This window comes from Eulemur rufifrons, chromosome 8 (assembly GCF_041146395.1).
Source record: "Eulemur rufifrons isolate Redbay chromosome 8, OSU_ERuf_1, whole genome shotgun sequence".
Classification (NCBI taxonomy): domain Eukaryota; kingdom Metazoa; phylum Chordata; class Mammalia; order Primates; family Lemuridae; genus Eulemur; species Eulemur rufifrons.
In genome coordinates, this window is record NC_090990.1 from 95,006,008 (window position 1) to 95,027,431 (window position 21,424).

Below are 21,424 nucleotides of genomic sequence, written 5' to 3' on the forward strand. Positions count from 1 at the left end.
TCTACTATTGAGTAGACAATAGAGATTTTATTTTCCAAAATTAACTGTAGTTTATTTTTGTAGTTGTTACTCCAGTCTCCCATGATTTTCCAGAATCTTGTCATTTCTCATCAGGCAAGTACTTAGCCCCTACCCTTGAACCTAGACAGGATTTCATGACTGATTGCCCTCAAGAAACAGAATGCAACAGAAGTGCTGCCGCATGACTTACGAATTTCCTTTCTTCCCTCATGTTATGAGGAAGCCCAAAGTAGCCTATGCAAAGAGATCATGTAGAAAGGCCCATTTGGAGAGAAATAAGGGACCCCTCCAACAGCAACAATCAACCCAAGACATGTGAGTGAATGGATCTTCAGATTAATTCAGCCTCTAGCTTTTGTGTTTTTCAGCTGACACCCCACACATCCTGGAGCAGAGTACAAGTTGTCCTTACTAGTCCCTGTCCAAACATTAGAGTTGAGTACAGAAAATCAAGATTGTTTTAATTCACTTACAGAAAAGGTAATCACTAGGAGCCAATATGATTTCCCTTAGGAAAAAAAAATTTTTTCAGGAAATACTGAGGTCTTTTTTAATAAACTTTATATCTTATTTATCTTTGCATTTCCAACTCCTGAAAGAGCACCAAGTACACTGTGAGCAATAAAAACCAAAAATCTACTCACATGAACTGTATTAATTTTATTTCCCTTTTTGACTTTGATAGTAGAATGTTAATCAAAGGAAAGCTAGAGACACTAAATTAATGAATTTCAGCAAGTGATCTAACAATTGTGCTGCAAACAATACCATAAAGAAAGTAAAAGCATTTCTCCACAGATGACAAATGGCCAATAAGCACATGAAAAGATGCTTAACAACTCTCATCATTTATTTCCAGGCCTCTTCCAAAAAACTCTAAAAGTTGGTAATAGAAAATGTGATTTCAGATATCTCAGATATCTTACCCTAACACGTCACTCTGGAAACAGCCCCACGTTTCCTGCATGTTTTCTTTTTTTCCACAAGTATATCTGGAGTTACATAACTAGAAAAGCAAACTAAGTAGTGAAAGACTAACCTCACCAACCTAATACCATACTTTATATGACTTACGAAAAAAGACCAAGGCTTTAAATACAGATTGAGAATAATTTGGGAAGTTCTTCATCATTATAACTCTCTCTTTCTTAAAAAAAAAAGTTTCACCATTAAGTAGCAAGAATTGAGATCACTTATTAGCCTCCTTCTGTTTTAATAGAATGTCTTGTTTCTACAATCAGGATTATTCCTGGAATCCGGCTTGCAAAAAAACTGAAGGGTTGTGGTATTTGTGGAGGTGGTTAAAAAATGGCCAGCCTCCTTGGCAGGAACCCAAGTAAAGAGGGTAGCACAGCTTAAGATGCTTTGCTGGGTTAGCTTTAAAAAAAAAAAAAAAAAAAAAAAAAGATCTACAAGGACTTTTCTTGGAAGACACCAGCAAAAACAGATTATCAACGCCAATTCTGAGGACAAGATAAACAGATAAACAGATGTATGTATATATGTATACACTGACATACACGTATACAGTATGTGTGTATATCTATGTGTGAAACTGCATACATATATATCCTATCTCTACTGAGAGGACCTAGAAGAAATTACATCTTAGTAGCAATGAGCACATCTATCACCCAGATATTGATTTCACAAGAGTCATCTTGAAGAATTCCTATTGACCAAGTCTGGGACAATTTGAACATCAAAATAAATATTAACAGAATATAACCCTTTGGGCAAAATAACAATCCTTGAATCCATACTGATAAAGAAAGTAAGCTTTATCCTATCATAATAAATCAACCTAGAAGGTATATGAAATTAGAAAAATTACAATTTGGTAACCATCATAGTAATAACTGATTTAAGTAATTACCACCAGCAGATACTAGTGAGTAAACATCTGACAAGAAATAGAATAGAGTTTCAAAGTGTCTTCCCACAAAATACTTATTAACTAATAAATACAACATCCTTATTCAGTAACTTTACAGTGGAGAAACCTAGCAGACACATCTCAACCAGTGATAAAAGTTAACATCACCAGCAATGGGATAAATCATCATCATGTGCCTCCAGATACAATGTACCCTCTACCCTGAAGGGTTCACTTCACCTGTATAGCTGTACTTCAGTTGAGTAAAAGTGAGAGAAATACCAGGTAGGCTAAGAGCCAACCTTTAGAACTTTCACCCACTACCTCTAGATTCTCTGGCTCCAGATCCCTTCCTTACCTGTAGATAGAGATATGGGGGGATAAAGGACGGTTTGAACTTGTGTTCTTATTCCAGAACCGCTCCATCTCTTCTTTGGCTGTGGTTCCCAAAGGAACAGCACTAAAATAAAACCAGAAAGTTTTAAAAGAATTAAAAGTAAGCTTGCGGCCGGGCGCGGTGGCTCACGCCTGTAATCCTAGCACTCTGGGAGGCCGAGGCGGGTGGATTGCTCAAGGTCAGGAGTTCGAGACCAGCCTGAGCGAGACCCCGTCTCTACTAAAAATAGAAAGACATTATATGGACAACTAAAAATCTATATAGAAAAAATTAGCCGGGCATAGTGGCGCATGCCTGTAGTCCCAGCTACTCGGGAGGCTGAGGCAGTAGGATCGCTTAAGCCGAGGAGTCTGAGGTTGCTGTGAGCTAAGCTGACGCCACGGCACTCACTCTAGCCTGGGCAACAAAGTGAGACTCTGTCTCAAAAAAAAAAAAAAAAAAAAAAAAAAAAAAAAAAAAAAAGTAAGCTTGGTTTACTATTTTGCATAACAAAAAGCTTTTTCAAAAATGGTAAAGTGGACTGGACAAATCTACTATATTAGGAAAACATATTCCTTCACTTAAACTTATTTTTATGCCAAGTATAATTCAGTTAATAACCCAACATCCAATGAGGTCCTATCAGAGGAAACATGCTTTCCAATCTCACCAATACACAGGTCTGGCAATGAAAGCCCAACTTCTTTCTTGCTATGCTGCAGGGCAAGTGCGACATTTCAAAACAATTGGAATAAATGGATTACCCTTTTCCCAGGCCACAGGTGCTATCTCATACATTACCATCTGCTCTCATCTGGCTTTTCAAGATTCCATTTCAGGTTCTTAAAAACTAAGAAATTGCTTCAGCTCAGTACCTCTGCATAGCTTCTTGGTTTCCCTTGTCACTGGGCTAGGTTGAAACTAACTGTTAAATAGCTATGCTCAACAATTTATTATGTGCCTATATTAAACATGATTCTATTCTCCTTAAGAAAATATTCCCTATAAATTATTTATGAATTATAAAAGGAAATAAGAGTAACTTTTATAGCAGAAAAAAAACCTAGCAGACATTTTCTTTTTTTTTTGAGACAGAGTCTCACTCTGTTGCCTGGGCTAGAATGCTGTGGCGTCAGTCTAGCTCATAGCAACTTCAAACTCCTGGGCTCAAGCAGTCCTTCTGCCTCAGCCTCCCGAGTAGCTGGGACTACAGGCATGCGCCACCATGCCCGGCTAATTTTTTCTATATATATTTTTAGTTGTCCAGATAATTTCTTTCTATTTTGACATTTTCTTATTCAAATGATCAAAGCTAAAAATTACTGGTAATGGGACAATAATGCCATCATATGGATCCTGATATCATGTACTGATGCTCTAATGTCACCTATTACTCCTGACAAAAATGCATAACCTGAATCTAATCATTTAGGAAATAATCAGAGAAACCCAACTTGAGTAACACTACAAAATGACTGGCCTGTATTCTTCAAAAACGCCAATGTCATGAAAGACAAAAGAAAGGCTAAGAAACAGTTCCAAATTAAAGGATACTAGCCTAACTAGATCCTGGATGTGGGAACATGGGGTTGTATTTCTATAAAGTACATTTGGGACAAATGGAAAATCTGAAAATCAACTGTATATCAGACAAGAGTTCATCAATGTTAAATTCCCTGAATTTGATAATTATGTTTGTATGATTATACTGCATTACATAAGACACTTTTTGTTCTTAGGAGAAGTATTGAGAGGTAAAGGGTCATAATATTCACAACATACCCTCAAAGCATTCAGTGACAATAACAACAATAATTAAATATATATTAGGCTGACCACACTACACTATCAATATTCAATCAGTTTTAACCGACAAAAATAACAATTTCATATGGTACAACCTAAAATACAGAGGAAGAGTGATAAGCAAACATAGCAAAATGTTAACAACTGATGAATCTGGGTGAAAGGTATACAGAACTCCATCATACTATTTTTACAATTTTTCTGAAAATGTAAAATATTTCCAAAATAAAAAGTTACAAAAACCACAAATGCAATTGTTGAAGTCAACAGACTAGGAATGAATATGTAGAATAAAGAAGTGTATTTAAAGACTGAGTCCTGGCAGCTGCCCAAAATTAAAGGCTTCAAGAAAAAAAAAGCATAAGGGAAGAAAGACAAAACAAAGAAGAGAATTAGATATCAAGGAAGGAATCAAGAAGGAAGAGCAAATCAATGAAATTAAATATAGCAGAAAAGCTGAAAGTAAGAAAAATTAAGAAAAGACCAAATAAATATCTTTCCTTCTACTCCCAGATGAGAAAAATAGTAACCACAATTACTGACGTTTCAACCAACTGTCTACAACTGTTCGCTTTCATACATATCCCCCAAATCTAAGTCAACAACCTATTGCTTTTTCCTAAGGGAAAAAAAAAATAATCTCCAGACTTAAACACTTACTTTCTGATACACAGCTGAGGACTAAGGTGAGCTCGGAGACAATGACGGCCAACATGTCTGCAAGGTAAGAAAATCAAGAATCAATACACATTTAGAGATCAACTTCAGTATATCAACTTCTCTATTTCTGTAGTGTATTAGACTTAGAGGTGGAGGATTAAAAGATGAAAACAACGACAGTATCTGTCCTTGAGATCATTTTCTAGTCAGAAAGCTACAACTCTAAGTAACCTGAGAATAATCAGAAATATTACCTACAAATGCAAACTAAAGTTATAACAGAACACAAATAATAAGGTAAAAAATAAGGTAAAAGAATAATCAGAGTTGGTAATTTTCAACAAAGAAATACATCATATTATAGAAAGTGATTTTTTAAAAGCTAGGTCTTATAGGAGGTGATGATTAAAAGACAGGGTTAAAAAAATGAACAAAAAAACAGAATAAGCCATTGGCAACAGTAAGCATATAACTTAGCTACAGGAGAGACTTGCCACAAATGGATGACTTAAAAAGGCTGAAAAACAAGGGGGTTGTGGAGAGAGGGTCCTGAATATTAAGCCAGGTCATTTCAGGAACTACCATCAAGTTCCAGACAACCTGGATGAATTTCAAGTCCAAAAGTCTCTCCTATAATAGTGCAAAAAAGGGTGCAGGTGGCAGGGAATGAATGAATGAAAGAATAAATAAATAAATAGAAAAAAATAATGCAAAAAATGTAAGAATGCAAAATTTTTTTTTACCAACCCATGAAAAGGTAAAGAGGATACACAAATTTTCTACTAATAAGTTGCTATTTTTGAAATGTATACATTAGTGCCAGAATTGCTTTTCTAGTCAAAATACAAGATGTGCCCAGGCATTCTATCTAAGAAGAATTTAACTGATCCAAAGTTTACACAATATAGGTTGAATATCCCTCATCTAAAAATCCAAAATCTGAAATGCTCCAAAATCCAAAATTTTTGAGCACCAACACAATGCTAAAAGGAAATGCTCACTGGAGTGTTTCAGATTTCGGATTTTTGGTATAGTGATGCTCAACTGGTCAGTATAATGCAAACATTCAAAAATCAGAAATCCTAAATCCCAAGCATTTCAGATAAGGGATGCTCAACCTGTATTACGAAAAACAAATGACTGCTATACTCATTAGTCACATCACCGTATCAAATCTTTCCAAAAACATTTAAGGTGATCAGAGTGAAGTTCTGGGACTAAAACTTAAATATACATTGATTCTACAAAAGTTTACTGCGTTATCTACTATGTGCAAATTACTATGGTGACACAAGATCTCATTAAGTCCCATGATCTTTTAAAAGAGCTCCTGATGTCCCTCACACCACTGATATTAGATACACAATTTCAAAAGACCTATGCTTTATACTAGTATACTAGAAGGGCCCACTATTTGACGGGAAAAAAATCCAACCAGCACTTCCTTCTTTGGCTCTTCCCTCTTTCCAGCTTTGGAGGCAAGAGGTGAATACAGACATTGTGTACCCAAGACTCCCAGAAAGAAGTGGGAACAAATCTCTTTAAATCAATTGAATTGTGACTCTGAAGTTGCAGGGCATGCATTCCTCACACCAGGCTAGGCCCAGTCACTCAGCTACCCAGCAAGAGTTTGCAGATGTGGGTTGGAATCTATGGTGGGCTCTCTGTCTAGTGCTATTGTTTCCCAAATACCAATGTAAACTTTCCACAAGGCCCTTACAGAACCTAGTTGCACAAATGCCATAACCTTATTAGAAATATGACAAAAGTAGATATTTATCCTTGCCTTTCATGTGAAACCAGGAACTCTGAAAAGATTTCTTTTCCACCCAGGAATGGTGCTTTATACATTATAGCTAGAAAGTAAGAGTACTTTGTTTCACTTTTTCATTTTTATTTTTTTATTTTAATTTATTTGGTTTTAAAGACAGCTCTGACACCCAGGCTTGAGGGCAGTAGCCCAATCATAGCTCACAGCAGCCTTCAACTCCTTGGCTCAAGCAATTCTCCCACCTCAGCCTCCCAAGTAGCTAGGATTACAGGTGTGAGTCACCACATCTGGCCTTTATTTTTATTTATTTTTTAAATTTATTTTTAATTTTTGCAGAGACAGGCCCAGGCTAGTCTTGAACTCCTGGCCTCAAGTGATCCTCCCGCCTCAGCCTCCTAATGTGCTAGGATAACAGGTGTGAGCCACCATGCCCAGCCCTTTGTTTTTAATTAACAAGCCATAACTTATAATTTCTACTTAGTGTTGTCCCCTTCCACATGTACTATGTATGTCTCCCCCAAAAATGTAATCATTGCTCAAATCATTTTTGAAACTCTTCTTTGGATTGAGGCAGAACCAGTAATGTAGAAAGAACACTGGAAAGTAAAAACGCCAGACTGGAGTCTTAGATCTGCACAAGTTGTATAACTTGAGTGAGTCACTGAACTTCAGCTTTTGCATGTGTAAAATCGGATTGATAATACCTACCTTATTGGCTGCTGGAAAGATTACATGAGAGAATGCAGAGGAACGCATTCTCTAAACTACAATATATATAAGATATTTTTTCACTGGTCTCCTCAATGTCTTTAGAATTCATATCACATTCTTTTTAAACCCTCAGTGGTGATAAAAATATTCATCTGCTAAAAATGAATTTGACTTCTGGAAAAAAACAAAAGTTATTCAAAGCCAAGTCTGTGATCGAAACTGAATAATATCACTTTTAGTCCAAAACAAGATGTGACTATGTTTCTCTTTTATGACCTCTAAACTTGATTGATGGCATCCCAAAATCTTACAAAATACCGAAATATCAGCAACATATAACGTTGAATGACATGATGAAGAGTATATTTATATGTATATTTATATACAAAGTTTCTGGTTAGAGATTATTACCATCCAACTCACAAACTATATAACCTAAATCATTCCTGATTTCTTCTCTTCTCTCACTCCCCACGTATATGCATGGCATCATCCAATCCTACCATTACCATCTAAGAAACTTCATTCCATTCCATTACTTTCGTCTATATCTTCATTTCTCACTAGGGCTTTAACAGGAGCTCCTAAACTGATCTCCTTAGCACAAATCTCTTCTCTACCATTCAATATCACCAACACTAACTTACTGGAAAATAAAGCTGATTTCATCATTCTTCTGCCTAGAAGTCTTTAACAATTCCCCACTGCTCATAGTATAAGATCCAAACTGTGAGCAAATGAAGCACTTCTCAACATGGCCCAATCCAACTCTCTGGACCCATCTTCCCACAGATTGTCTTCAGTCCCCTATACTTCTGCCACACTGAACGTGACACTATGCCCAGATAAAGCAAGCTCTCATGATTGACTACATGCCTTTGCTAATGCTGTTCTCTAACTAGACCCTTCCTCACAGCCTAATAAACTCATTCTTCAAAGCCCAACTCCTGGATGACAAGTTCACCATTTCTTTAGTCTTACTTGCTGTATCTGCCATTCTCCCACACCACTTTCTCATATCTACCAATATTTATTATGTTGTTTAATAATTACTCTATTTATTTATCTTCCCTGTTAGACTTTGAGCTCCTCAAGGATAGGACTGGAATGCCTTGCCTCCTTCGCACCTAGAATATCTGACATGTAGAAGAGGTTAAAAAAAAAAAATGGTTTGTGAATATACTTATTTTAAAAAGCAATCTCATGAACTGAGAGTTAAATCTTACTGTTTAGAGGCATTTCACATATAGCATTTAATATGATGAGCACTGGCCAGATAAGATAACTAATGACTCTTGGTGACTTTGTGCTTAAGGAGCATAAACATTATTAGCTAGAAGCCCAGTTGTCCTTAGCTTAGTTCTCTCTTCTCTTGGCTTTGGCAAATCATTCCTTGACTGAGTGCCAATGGACTTTATTACTCAACTGGTTGTTCATCCCTGGCTGGTCCCTAAACTGTTTAGGAAACATATAAAATATAGAGCATATATTCAAAAGCTATGACATACAATACTCTCATAACTCATAATTTCTAATTAGCCAAGCATTAAAAATGTTTAAATGGGAAGAAGGGGGGATATGTTGGTCAAAGGATACAAAATTTCAGTTAGACAGGAGGAACAAGTTCAAGAGCTCTATGGTACAACATGGTGACTATAGTCACCATGCATAGTATGCTTGAAAATAGGGCCGGGTGTGGTGGCTCACACCTGTAATCCCAACACTTTGGGAGGCCGAGGCAGGTGGACTGCTTGAGGCCAGGAGTTTGAGACCAGCCTGGGCAACATAGTGAGATGCCATTTCTACAAATAAAAATAAAACTAGCCAGGCGTGGTTGCACACACCTGTAGTCCCCGCTACTCAGGAGACTAAGGCAGGAGGATTGCTTGAACCCAGGAGTTTGAGGCTACAGTGAGCTCTGATTGTGTCACTGCACTCTAGCCTAGACAACAGAGCAAGACCCTGTCTCAAAAAAAAAAGAAAATTGCTAAGAGTAGATTTTAAGTGTTCTCACAAGTAATTTACATGTTAATTAGCTCCAATTAACATACATAATGCATATATATTTGAAAACATCATGTTGTACACTGTAAATGTATACAATTTTTGCCAATTAAAAATAAATAAGTAAATAAAATTCTTTAAAAGTTTAACCAATATTTCTAAGTAGGCCCAACTTATTACCATTTTGAACTCACAAATGAGGAAACCACAAACATGGAATCAACGAACTTGACTTTTTCAAAATAAGCAGAGAACTAGAACCAGCTCCTAGAATTTCTTAAGAAGGTATTTTCCTTTGAGATTAAATCAGCACATCATAAACAGTTCCAAATCCCCCTAGTAAAATAGAATTAGACTGGGAACTTGTATCAAGAAAAAAAATATTTTTGGCTCGTCCAATGGTAGTGGGTTATCACAACTTGTTAACATTAGCGTCACTAAAGTTGGTATACAACCCCATACTACTAAATTTGACTGACTTAAAAAAAAAAGGAAAAAATATTTTTAATTCCCTATTTCTCCTCCTAAAAAATCCTGTGTGAGAAATGGAGAGAGGCACCATTCCCATGAGAGCTTCAGGATTACCACTAATGAAAAAGAAATCTATTTCTTGGCTAATGTAGACACTGCTATACAACTCAAAATGATACTGTATGCATACACTTAATGAGTATAATGACCCTCAGCTTCTAAATGCTAACCCTAAAACTCCTAAAAAGAACTGTATGGAACCAATATGATCATTTCAGGTTAAATGTTAATTCTACCAAAAGCCCCTAACATCTCCTAAAATATGATATATCAAAGAATTCAAAAACATTCAATTATGGTCAAACCATTTGGAATAAAGGAGGCAGCTCTGGCAAGACTAGCCTTGACATACCTTAGAAAAAAGATACATTTGGAGATGAAAGACAGGGAGAAAATGAAGAATGAAGATAAACCTGATCTCAACTCCAAGAGGAATCATTTTGTCACTGAGAAAAACTAAACAAAGCCCTTCTATTTTTATACTGGGTGACTGAAGTGGAAAGAGAAATGAAAAGACATTTGGGGAAATCAGGAATTGAAATCTCAACAGCATTGAAGCTAACTTTCCATAACAAATAGTTTCCAAAAATAGGGCTGGCACAAAACTATGCCGGGATCTGTACCAGGAGTGTCTAAAGGCGCTAGTCGCTACAAATACAGAGGCTCCGAGTAGAGAATGAGACCTAGACAGTGCAAAGTTCAGAATGGAAGAAAATCTAGGGTATTTCTCCAGGCACCTAATTCGCCTTTTAGAGAAAAAGTGGGACACCCACTCCCCCTCTCAAATAAAAAGATAAACTAAAAACGAATTCCCTGGGTTGCTTCGGGGCAGCAGAGGACCAACCGCTCTGGGTGCTATTGCTAATTGCCAGCCCGGTAGGGGTCCAGGCCTCTGCTAGAGGCCTGTTAGGAATCCAGACAGTGCCCACTCCTTGCCAGGAGCAGCTAGTGTTTGCAGGAGTTAGAAACAAAGGCAAAATACACGATGATATCTCTCCTCGTGATCCCTAAATAAGATCTTGAAACTTTGGGACCAGACAGGTGCGTTGGCTCACGCGTGAAATCCCAGCACTCTGGGAGGCCAAAGCAGGAGGATCACTTGAGCAGAGGAGTTCCAGGCTGCAGTGAGCTATGATCACACCGCTGCACTACAACCTGGGTAAGAAAGTGAAACCCTGTCTCTAAAAAAAAGAAGAAAAAGAAATTGAGGAGCGATGGTCAGCTGACCTCGAAGTCAGAGCTACTAAATTGTCTCAGGGCTCGGCTCCGGGTATGGCCCCAAGAGCAATTTGGGAAGAAGCATTAGAAGTGGGGGAAGTAAAAGGGGAGAGAGCCGCGCAACGGCTCAGCTCGGAGCAAGTGACCCCGAAGCCCTACGGAGCGCACCGGAGCGACTTGTGGGGGATGGGGAGAGAGGTTTCTAGGATTCCAAAGCGCGTGACCTTCACACCCACGGATCCTTTCCCTGCCCGGGCACAGGGTAAACACTTGTCAGCAAGACGTGAGAGGCCAGTTCAGGTCTCCCAGGGCCACAGGCACCGACTCCCAGCCCCACACTAAAGTCACCTCAGCAACAGCGCAGCCATCTTGGGTTCCGGCCTGGACGGAAGTGACGCCAGGGTGCCCAGCCACCTGAGGGCGGCTGCGGGGGGAGGAGGGACTGTCACGTGACAATGGCGGACTCTCTAAAAGGCTCTGGAGCCTTTCTGCTCAGCTCTACGCAGATGGTTTGATTTTTCTGTAGTTCTTTCGTTTCCTCCCCCGCTGACTTCTACCGGAATTTGCCAGGATTTCGGTGGCAACGCCGCTGGCTCAAAATCTGCAGTCTCCGTGCCGGCTGCATACGTAATCATTTTGTATCGCACTACCGAACGGCGAAGAGCCGACTTGCCCAGATTCTTCCTTGAGGACTTCGCAGTCTGTTTCCCTCCCTCACTCCCCCAGGTCGGCCTAAAAGAGTCGTGGTTGGCCGGCTGAGACACCCAGGAAAAACAATACTTTAGACTCCCTCCCGTTCTAATGTGAAGGTTCACCCAGACAGAGATACAGAAGTTGAGACCTAAGTGCGGAGGGGTCCTCGAGAGAACCTCGCTGACCACCATTCACAACAACGGGAAGCCTCGATTAGGCCCCACAATTCCTGGGCTTGAGCTGCAACGTGAACCAGACGCCCACTAGCCCAAGACAATGCTCTCTTGTTCCCTGTTTCAGCGCTAGGTGGGCGACACCCACAGCCAGAAGAACCTGGGATGAGGGGGATAACACGCTTTGATTTACATAATATAAACAGTTTTGAGGAACCCAAGTACAGGAATCAATTGCAGAGCACTCATCACTAAGGAAAGAAAAAGAGCAAGTAAGAAGGAAAGGAACAGAATGCAAAAGTTCTTGACCCTTTTTTGGGGAATAGGGTGGGGAAGAATAAAGGGGACAGCCCAGAGCAACTCCTATTCTACAATAAAACATCCTCAGTCATATTAATATTCAGATCTTATTTATATTTAGCAGCCCTGCACTTTTCCTTTCAAGATTTAAATAGCACAAATTCATTTATTTATGCATCAAATGAATAATACTATTTTGCATTTCTATAATGCTTGACAAAAAAGGCATTTTTATAGACTTTAGAATTGGAAGACACCTTAAAGCCTCTCTAATCCAACCTATTCAGTGCAGGGATCTCCCTGACAGCAGATCTTTAAGACTCTGCTCCCAACGGTGGGACTTCAAAAAATAAGCTTCTGGTGCACTCACACCTGTAATCCCAATACTTTGGGAGGCAGCAGTGTTAAGATCATTTGAGGCCAGGAGTTAGAAACCAGCCTGGTCAACATAGCGAGGCCCTGTCTCTACAAAAAATTTCAAAACCGTAAAAAAAAAAAAAAGCTTCACTTACTGAACAGCTTATTCATTAGGAAGTTATTATAGTAAAATATAGTTTTCTGCTATCAAAATTCCAGTCATTAATCCTACCTTGGCCCTCTGGAGCCTCATGTTAACAAATCCAATGAATGCCTCTTCACTTAGTTCTTTAAATAATTTCATTTAACACATATGCATTACATTTTTGCCAGAGTATGTGAAAAGTGCTGTGGGGGATTCAAAGCTACAAACATATTGTCTTCAAGAACCTTATAGCCTTAGCAGGATCAATAAAATGCCTGTAGTCTCAGCTACCTGGGAGGCTGAGGCCAAAAGATCACTTGAGGCCAGGAGTTTGAAGCCAGCCTGGGCAATATAGGGAGACCCCATCTCTTAAAAAAGAAAGAAAGATTAATACAACAAAGAAAGTAACTATTCCATGAAAAGAATATAGATAAAGCAGGTAGATAGATAAGGAGAAAGTGATTATGTACAGTTAGGAGGTGGAGTTAGGTAGAAATGTTGGACAACATCCTATAAACATTTGTTGATGATGATGATTTACCTGTGGAGTTTATGATCAAGTCCCATATTTAGAGCTCCACAACCCAAATCTGATACTACTCACCAAACCTCCCAGGACTGTGGTCTAAGGAGATACCAGGAAGGTACCAAGAGACTGTGGGCTTATACGGATAAGCCTGCAAATGGTCTCATAGCAGAAACAACAATGATTATCACACTCAAACTAACTTCTAGAGCCCCTAACTCCAGAGGAGTTATGGAAATGAATGAATCACAATTGAAAGTCAAATCCAACATAAGTCAAGCCCTATAAAGGGCTTATCTTAGAAGTAACCAGGAGGAAGAAACAGTGTCTAGCCAAGGCCTGAGGTGAGAGAAAGGAGGGGGAAGAAAAAGGGAAAACAATTCCAGATGGGAATATGGGAGGCTCAGTGAAAAGCAAAATCATTTCAGATGATCCCAAGGAGGGAAACAAGGGAAGCAACAATTAAGAAAGCTGTGTCTGAAAGACTTTTCTTGCCAGATTTGTCTCAAAAGTCAGCTCTGGGCTGGGCACGGTGGCCCACACTTACAATCCTGGTGCTCTGGGAGTCCGAGGCAGGAGAATAGCTTGAGCTCAGGAGTTCAAGACCAGCCTGAGCAAGAGTGAGACCCTGTCTCTACAAAAAATAGAAAAATTACCTGGGCATGGTGTATCATGGTGGAGTATCATGGTTTATTATAGTTGTTTTTTTTTTTTTTTTTAGAGACAGAGTCTTGCTCTGTTGCCCAGGCTAGAGTGCCGTGGCGTCAGCCTAGCTCACAGCAACCTCTAACTCCTGGGCTTGAGCAATCCTTCTGCCTCAGTCTCCCCAGTAGCTGGGACTACAGGCGGGTGCCACCATGCCCGGCTAATTTTTTCTACATATTTTTAGTTGTCCAGATAATTCCTTTCTATTTTTAGTAGAGATGGGGGGGGTCTCCCTGTTGCTCAGGCTGGTCTCAAACTCCTGACCTTGAGCAATCCTCCCGCCTCGGCCTCCCAGAGTGCTAGGATTACAGGCATGAGCCACCTGCCTGGCCTATAGTTGGTTGTTGATGGGTTTGTCTTCTAATTGCTCCCACCTCCACCTCCTCAAACTGGATTGTTTTTTAGAGACAGGGTCTCATTCTGTCTCCTAGGCTGGAGTGAGTGGCATGATCACAGCTTACTGCAGCCTCAAACTCCTGGGCTCGAATGATCCTCCCACCTCAGCCTCCTGAGTAGTTTGGACTAAAGGCGCCTGCCACTGCGCCCAGCTAATTTTTAAATGTTTTGTAGAGACGGGGTCTCACTGTGCAGTACTCCCAGCATTTTGTCCATTACTAAAGTGAGTATCATGGTTTATTATAGTTGGTTGTTGATGGGGTTGTCTTCTAATTGCTTCCACCTCCACCTCCTCAAACTGGATTTTTTTTTAAGACAGGGTCTCACTCTGTTGCCTGAGGTAGAGTGCAGTGGCGTAACCATAACTCACTGCAACCTCAAACTCCTGGCCTCAAGCAATCCTCCTGCCTCAGCCTCCCAAAGTGCTGGGATTACAGGCATGAGCCACCATGCTCAGCCTACAAACTAGATTTTTAACTCCTTGCAGGAGGGACTTGATATTTATTCCTCCTTCTATTACCTTCATTCCCATACTTTACATACGGCTGGCAGTCAATACAATTTTATCACCTTGCTCTAAATTAATATGGACTGAAAACTGAAGCACAACCCATTGAAGGAGTTCCTGACAAAGAGGGAAAGGTCAGGGGCTTCTTCCCTGGAAATAATCCAATGAAGAAAAGCTTCTATCTGGGAAGAATCACCCATGAAGCAGGAAGGTGGGGGGGGAAAAAGACTCTCAGAGGACCTGGTCATCTCAAGAAGTCTATAATGCAGCCCATGGTAGTCAAGATAACAAAGGCTAGCCTATTTTCATCATTCTCTAGGGGAAACCTGCCTCTAGTTCCTAGAACTCTGAGGTAGCTGCTCTCAGGCAAGAAGGCTAAGGAGGAATCCCTTTTTATGGCCTTTGGAATGAGGTTTCCTGCCTATCTATCCGTCAGAGAAGTGTGTCTGTGTCCCTTTCTCTCACCACTCCCCCAACATTCCAGCCTGGGGCAGAGGGAGGCTAGTAGACACAAAGCCCTCTGTGTATGGGGTGGTATGTGTCCCCCCACCCCTCTTCCCAGACTATACAATGCCCCTTCTGCTCCCTGCACTCTGCCCCCCTCCCCACCACCTCTCAACTGCACATGCCAGGCTGCAATTGGTTCCTGGCTCAGGACAGCCCCCTCATGCTGGGGCTCTGGGGGATTTTAAGCAGGTTCCAGGAACCCCCGCTCAGTTCCTGGTCCCCCACTCTCTCAACCCCACAGACGCTCTGGGCCCCTGCCCCTGCCCCAGCCATGGCTCCTGGGGCGCCTTCATTCAGCCCCAGCCCTATCCTGGCTGTGCTGCTCTTCTCTTCTTTGGGTAAGTGGAGCCACCCAGTCTGGGAGCCTTGGGACTCAGGTTGTCTCTCAGCAACCTCCCCCTGCCTTCACTGCACTCCCCACTGCAATCAAAGAAAGAGTAAGCAGGAGCAGGAAGGTGACGTTATATTTAGAGAGAAAAAAATATATGTTTGGAAGGAGGCAGTAAAAGGTATTCTATAAAGGAAATGGTAAGAGAGAGTGTGCAGAGAGCTTCCCTGTGTGGGCATGGCTGGACGCAGGTTGGAAATCAGCAACATGACCCTAGAGCCATGCTAAAAGTCTGGTAGGAAGCAGTGTTAGAGCATGAGAAGCAGCAGGATCAAACCCCTGGGTTCTGGTCCCCACTCATCCCCTGATAGTGCAAGAGGAACCTAACCTTAGTTTCCCAGAAGAGAGAAGTCAGATAGTGTGATCTAAGGAAGGAGCCCAAGGTTTGTTTTTGATCTTAGCTCCTTTGACTCTTAGTGCCTTAGTTTCTTTCTGTGGCTCCTTGTCTATTATGTGGGTGAATAGAGTAGAAGGGAAGTTCTATGAGATTCTAGGATCTTGCCCTTCTAAAGTTATCTTTCTTCACAAGTTGATCAACCCTTTCCTTGCTCCCCTGGCAGATGGTGGGTGAGCAAGAGAAGGTCAAAGCAAGGTAATTTGAATGGATCCTTCCTTCTCTGAACTGCCCCGAATCCTAGTACAATCTGTGAGCAGTGTAGGCAAGCTGGGGTGGGGGTGGGGGACAGTGAGGGAAGAGGGGCTGGTGAGAATGCCCAAGGTTTCTCTGCTGTCAGCTCCTTGAGTCCTAGACTCTTTTGAGCTGTACTGGACTATTCTAGGGTACCCTGGGAAAATGTTAAGGACAGGGAGTTGGAAAAAGACATGGCAAGAGAAATGGAGAGAAGAAATCTTGGAGCATAACGGGGAGGGAGAGTTCTGTCCCAGCTCCTGTCCCATTCATAAAACCATTGAGCAGAGCTGAGAAGGGCAATGGCTGATGTTATAACAGGAGGAAAAGAAGTTAAATCCAGTGAATAACCTCCCTAGTTACATTGGGGATTCCCAAGAAGGCTCTAAGGCAGAAAAGTCCCAGGAGGTGAGTAAATGATGCTGCATGCTGAGGTGGGAAATTCAGGACAATGGAGGTGGGTTGACATAAGCCCCCCAACATTGGTCTGACAATGGGACTTTGTTTGGCGGCCTCCCCCTCCTCCTATAGAACAAAAGGGTCTACAGTTGCCCTACAAGGGTCCAGCCCACACACACAGTCTTTCTGGAATGACCTTCCTTGTGTGGGTGAGTCCTGAGGGTGGCACTGGGCCAGAACGGCCAAAAGGAGGGTAAGGACTGTTGAACCACAGAGGATTCACGTGCAGAGTTCTGGGCATGGGGTCTTGCTCTGCACCCAGCTGAGAGGGGTAAATAAGGTCCTTTCCTCCCTGTCTCCCCAGTCAAGAGCAAGCTATGTGGCAACCAGGGATTCAGCCACAAGGACAGTTGTGCCAGGGAAGAAGACCTATACTCTCTAGTTAGCTTCATATTTTTCTGCAAGAAATTTGGGTTTGCTGTACTGTGAAATACTATGCAGCTGTTAAAGTTAAGATTGAAATCAACATGGAAAGCTCTCCCAGATACGTATATTCTTAAGCAAAAAAAAAAGTAGACTATAATGCAATGTGTATGTAAAAAAAGAAAGCTCTACAAAATAAAACTATTTGTTATAAGTACATGTGTATCTTAAATTTATTGTTTATATTAAGTTTGATTCTTAGGAAAAGGTACACATTAAACTGGTAACAGTGGTTATATCTGGGAGGGGACTGACTACAGGAAAGGAATTGGTTGGGTGGGTGTTAAGGGAGACTTTAGCTTTATTTCTATTGCTTGACTAGTTTATAAGAAGAATGCAGTATGTATTACCTATGTAATTTATAATAAATTAAAAAAAAATTTAAAACTCTGCATCTAAAGGATAGCTTAAGAGTTAGAAACTGATCCAAAGGGAAAGTGAGACTTAGTAACAGAATGCAACTTCTAGAAGTCCTCAGGAGAATGCTTTCTCTCTCCGCTCTGCAAAGTTACATTCAGCTTCACCCGTGTGACTTTCATGATGAGGAGAAAGAGAAAAGATCTCCTCGGGACCTCAGATTGCCCTTATGGTGGTTTCTCTTTCCTTGAGGGGTACAACAGATCTTGGGGAGAAAAAAAGAAAAGAGAATTCTGTTACTGATGATTTCATTTCCTCTACAGAATTGCTGAAGAGCTTTAATAGACACAGCATTTATGCTCCTCTATTCAGTGCAGAGAGAGATTTGGGCCTCAGAATTTATTGTTTCTTTCCCGATCTTTGCTATGGCCTCTGACCTATGACTCAGCCCTTGATTTCCTATTGATGTCACTCCCTCTATAGCCCTTACTGGCCCACATATGTATCTGATTCTCCCTCTGTGCTTGCAGTGCTGTCCCCGGCCCAGGCCATTGTGGTTTACACGGACAGGGAGGTCCATGGTGCTGTGGGCTCCCGGGTGACCCTGCACTGCTCCTTCTGGTCCAGTGAGTGGGTCTCAGATGACATCTCCTTCACCTGGCGCTACCAGCCTGAAGGGGGCCGAGATGCCATTTCGGTGAGTGTCTGGGGAAATCCTGGGGTTGGAGAACAGAAAGGTTCTTCAAAGAACAACAGAAAAGAGAACTTGGGCTAAGGAGGGGGATATGCTTTATGAGCCAAACCCCAACTTTGGCAAGGTAAGTGGCAAGCTTTGTCATTTTGACTAGGGCCTGTGTGCATTGTCCTCCCTCCCCCACAACTACCCTCTTCATGCCAAGATCCCTTACTGGGAGCCTGGAGCTAAGCTTTCACAGCCCTGTTCTCACTGGGGTTCTTTCACATGCTTCCTTTTGTTCCTCATAGATCTTCCACTATGCCAAGGGACAACCCTACATCGACGAGGTGGGAACCTTCAAAGAGCGTATCCAGTGGGTAGGGGACCCTCGCTGGAAGGATGGCTCCATTGTCATACACAACCTAGACTACAGTGACAATGGCACTTTCACTTGTGACGTCAAAAATCCTCCAGACATAGTGGGCAAGACTTCTCAGGTCACACTCTATGTCTTTGAAAAAGGTGTGAAGGGACAGGGGTCTGGGAGGTAGTTCAGGGAGGGGACCAGGGAGGATCGATAGGCTGGGGGAAGAGGCAAAAAGCCCAGCCTAATGACCTTGGCTCTAGGAGGGTAGGCAGAAGGCAGCCTTAGCTGGGAGTCCTACATCCTCAACCGCAGGGAACAGGTGTGGGACTCGAAACCAGAGGTACAGGTCCCTGCTCATCCGCCCATTTCTTTTCCTTCTCCTCCTAGTGCCAACTAGGTACGGGGTGGTGCTGGGAGCCGTGATTGGGGGTGTCCTCGGGGTGGTGCTGCTGGTGCTGCTGCTTTTCTACCTGGTTCGGTACTGCTGGCTGCGCAGGCAGGCGGCCCTACAGCGGAGGCTCAGGTAAGCGGCGGAGCCTGACTCCCCTCCCGCTAACCCACCACCCCCGTCTGAGCGGAGACTGCTTCAGTGGGTGCAAGAGCCAAAGGGAAGAAGCTGTATCCGCTATGCAAGGGGTTCTGGCGAGGCCACACCCACAGCGCCCCCTTTTTATGCAGTGCCATGGAGAAGGGGAAATTGCACAAGCCTGGAAAGGATACGTCGAAGCGCGGGCGACAGGTTAGCGGCACTTGGGGCCTGGATAAGCTGGGGAGGAGAATCCTGGGAGATGCAGGGCAGCTGTGAGGGGTGGGATGGAAACAGTCAAGCCCCACCAGGTCGGTGACCGATGTGTGACCCCTTCCCCCAGACGCCCGTGCTGTATGCCATGCTGGACCACACCAGAAGCGCCAAAGCTGCCAGTGAGAAGAAGGCCAAAGGCCTGGGGGAGTCTCGCAAGGATAAGAAATAGCGGTTAGCGGGCCGGGCGGGGGCTCGGGGGTTAGGGGAAGAGTCCGCCAAAGGCGCTAAGGTGGTGGTCATCGAGATGGAACTACGAAAGGATGAGCAGAGTTCGGAGCTCCGGCCAGCTGTCAAGTCCCCCAGCAGAACCAGCCTCAAAAACGCCCTCAAGAACATGATGGGCCTGGACTCGGACAAGTGATCACCACCCACCAGGCCCTGTAGGAGCAGGGAGACCTAGGCTCCTCTTATTCCCGTCTAGGTGCTTTCCTCTCTTGCTCCCCCCGTCCAGCCCTGCCCTGCCCTCACCTCCCTTTGAGATGTAAGTTTCATTCCAGAATTCTTTCCCTAGGCGCTTGTATTCTCCGCCACCTTCACCCCTTGGCTTTCTGGGAGCCCAGGGGCTGATCCTACCCCTCATCTGCCCCAAGGGCTGTGTGTTTGGTGCCTGTCCCTCAGGCACTGAGAAGAAAGGGACCTTGACACCCTCTGCCTCAACTCCAGGCCATCTGGCATTCCCATCCCCTGCACCCCTTAGCCTGTCCCTCTGGCTCTTTCTTCTCCTGTCCCCTCCTCCTCCTTCCCCTCTATCAGGTGGCCCAGCTTCATCCTCTATCAGGTGGCCCAGCTTCATACTCTGTCCCCCCAGCTAACACTCAGATCACCCAGATCAGACTCTCTTTCAGGGTTTATTTAGGTTGTTGATTATTTTTTATTTTTAATCCATTCTTTATTTGTTTGCTTATCTGTGCCTGTGCTCTGCCCTTACTCCCATGACTGAGGACCAATGAAGTCATGTGGCTTTTGCAATTCCTCACGCCCCTTAAGTCCTTAATAGAGAGCCAGCCTAAGCAGAGGGGCCTGATTCTCAAACCTTGGTTATAGCATTGGTGCCCCCTGACGGCTTTGGAGCACTGTTCTGGGACTCAAGGTCCTGGGGAAGGACAGAGATCAGGATCCTCACAGGTCAGGTCATAGAAGAGGAGGCAAATGAGCCTTAAGAAATGATGTTTAAACAACCAAACAGAAAGCAGGAAAAACAAATGGGAACTAGCAGAGGGAAAAGGAAGAGGCTGCACTCTAGCCACAGGGGATTCTTAGGATTTTTCTACATTCTGTATATTTCTTCTCAAACCTTCAAATGTCCATAAATGTTTAATAAAACTGACATTTCCAGAAACTGCTGCCTCCATCTCAAATTTCCTAGTTCTCCTGGGAATAATCCCTGCCCTCTACTCCATCCCCAACCTCCCATGCTTGGTTTCAATTGTTGTTTGGTTTTTGGTATAAGCTTATATAATATAGTGGGGGAAAATGTACAATAGAACATCCCAGCAAGTCACTAGCTGTGTGACCCAGGATAGTTATTTGGCTTTGGTAAGCTTGTTACCCGTAAACAAGATACCTGCCTCACTTAATTCTCAGGGGTTTTGTGGGAATCACATGAGATCCTGTGTCTGGAAACCTTTGTAAACTATAAGTTGGTATACAACTAAATATTAAGGTGCTTGATATTTGTTTCTAGCTTTTGTCTAAAAGAATGCACTTTACAAACTAGCACAAATCCCATTCACCTTTCTAAATACACACACAACTTTGTTTTGTTGGTACACTATTTTAGGTATACTATTGATACCTCATTAGTTCGTTGGTATGTCAATTCAGGCACACCACTAATATCCTGGAATTCTTTTTTTTTTTTTTTTTTTTTGAGACAGAGTCTCACTCTGTTGCCCAGGCTAGAGTGAGTGCCGTGGCATCAGCCTAGCTCACAGCAACCTCAAACTCCTGAGCTCAAGCGATCCTCCTGTCTCAGCCTCCCGAGTAGCTGGGACTACAGGCATGTGCCACCATGCCCGGCTAATTTTTTTTCTATATATA

General features: G+C 42.5%; 2 protein-coding genes and 1 non-coding gene across 8 annotated transcripts in view; 2 read left to right on the plus strand and 1 right to left on the minus strand.

The window, feature by feature from the left end:
• SDHC (succinate dehydrogenase complex subunit C) overlaps window positions 1-11,375 on the minus strand; it is a 38,500-nt gene extending 27,125 nt beyond the window's left edge. For 2 of the 6 annotated variants that reach the window (XM_069478451.1, XM_069478450.1), the window contains exons 1-2: window positions 11,323-11,375; window positions 4,740-4,796 (exon numbers count right to left, since the gene is read on the minus strand). In XM_069478451.1, the coding sequence (XP_069334552.1) occupies window positions 4,740-4,796; window positions 11,323-11,342 (77 nt within the window). In that variant the 5' untranslated portion in view covers window positions 11,343-11,375. Of the gene's footprint in view, window positions 1-2,255; window positions 2,358-4,739; window positions 4,797-11,322 lie in introns of all 6 variants that reach the window. The other 4 variants (XM_069478449.1, XM_069478448.1, XM_069478447.1 and 1 more) reach the window with 3 other exon arrangements.
• Window positions 11,376-15,555: 4,180 nt separating this feature from the next.
• On the plus strand, window positions 15,556-19,745 carry MPZ (myelin protein zero). Its single transcript, XM_069478453.1, is given in 6 exon segments — window positions 15,556-15,622; window positions 18,070-18,236; window positions 18,524-18,737; window positions 18,970-19,105; window positions 19,261-19,321; window positions 19,452-19,745. Coding segments are annotated over 6 exon segments (939 nt in total).
• Window positions 17,671-17,804, plus strand: LOC138391162 (small nucleolar RNA SNORA64/SNORA10 family). Its single transcript, XR_011234776.1, has one exon. It is a non-coding gene; the product is annotated as a small nucleolar RNA SNORA64/SNORA10 family (small nucleolar RNA).
• Window positions 19,746-21,424: the final 1,679 nt, after the last annotated feature.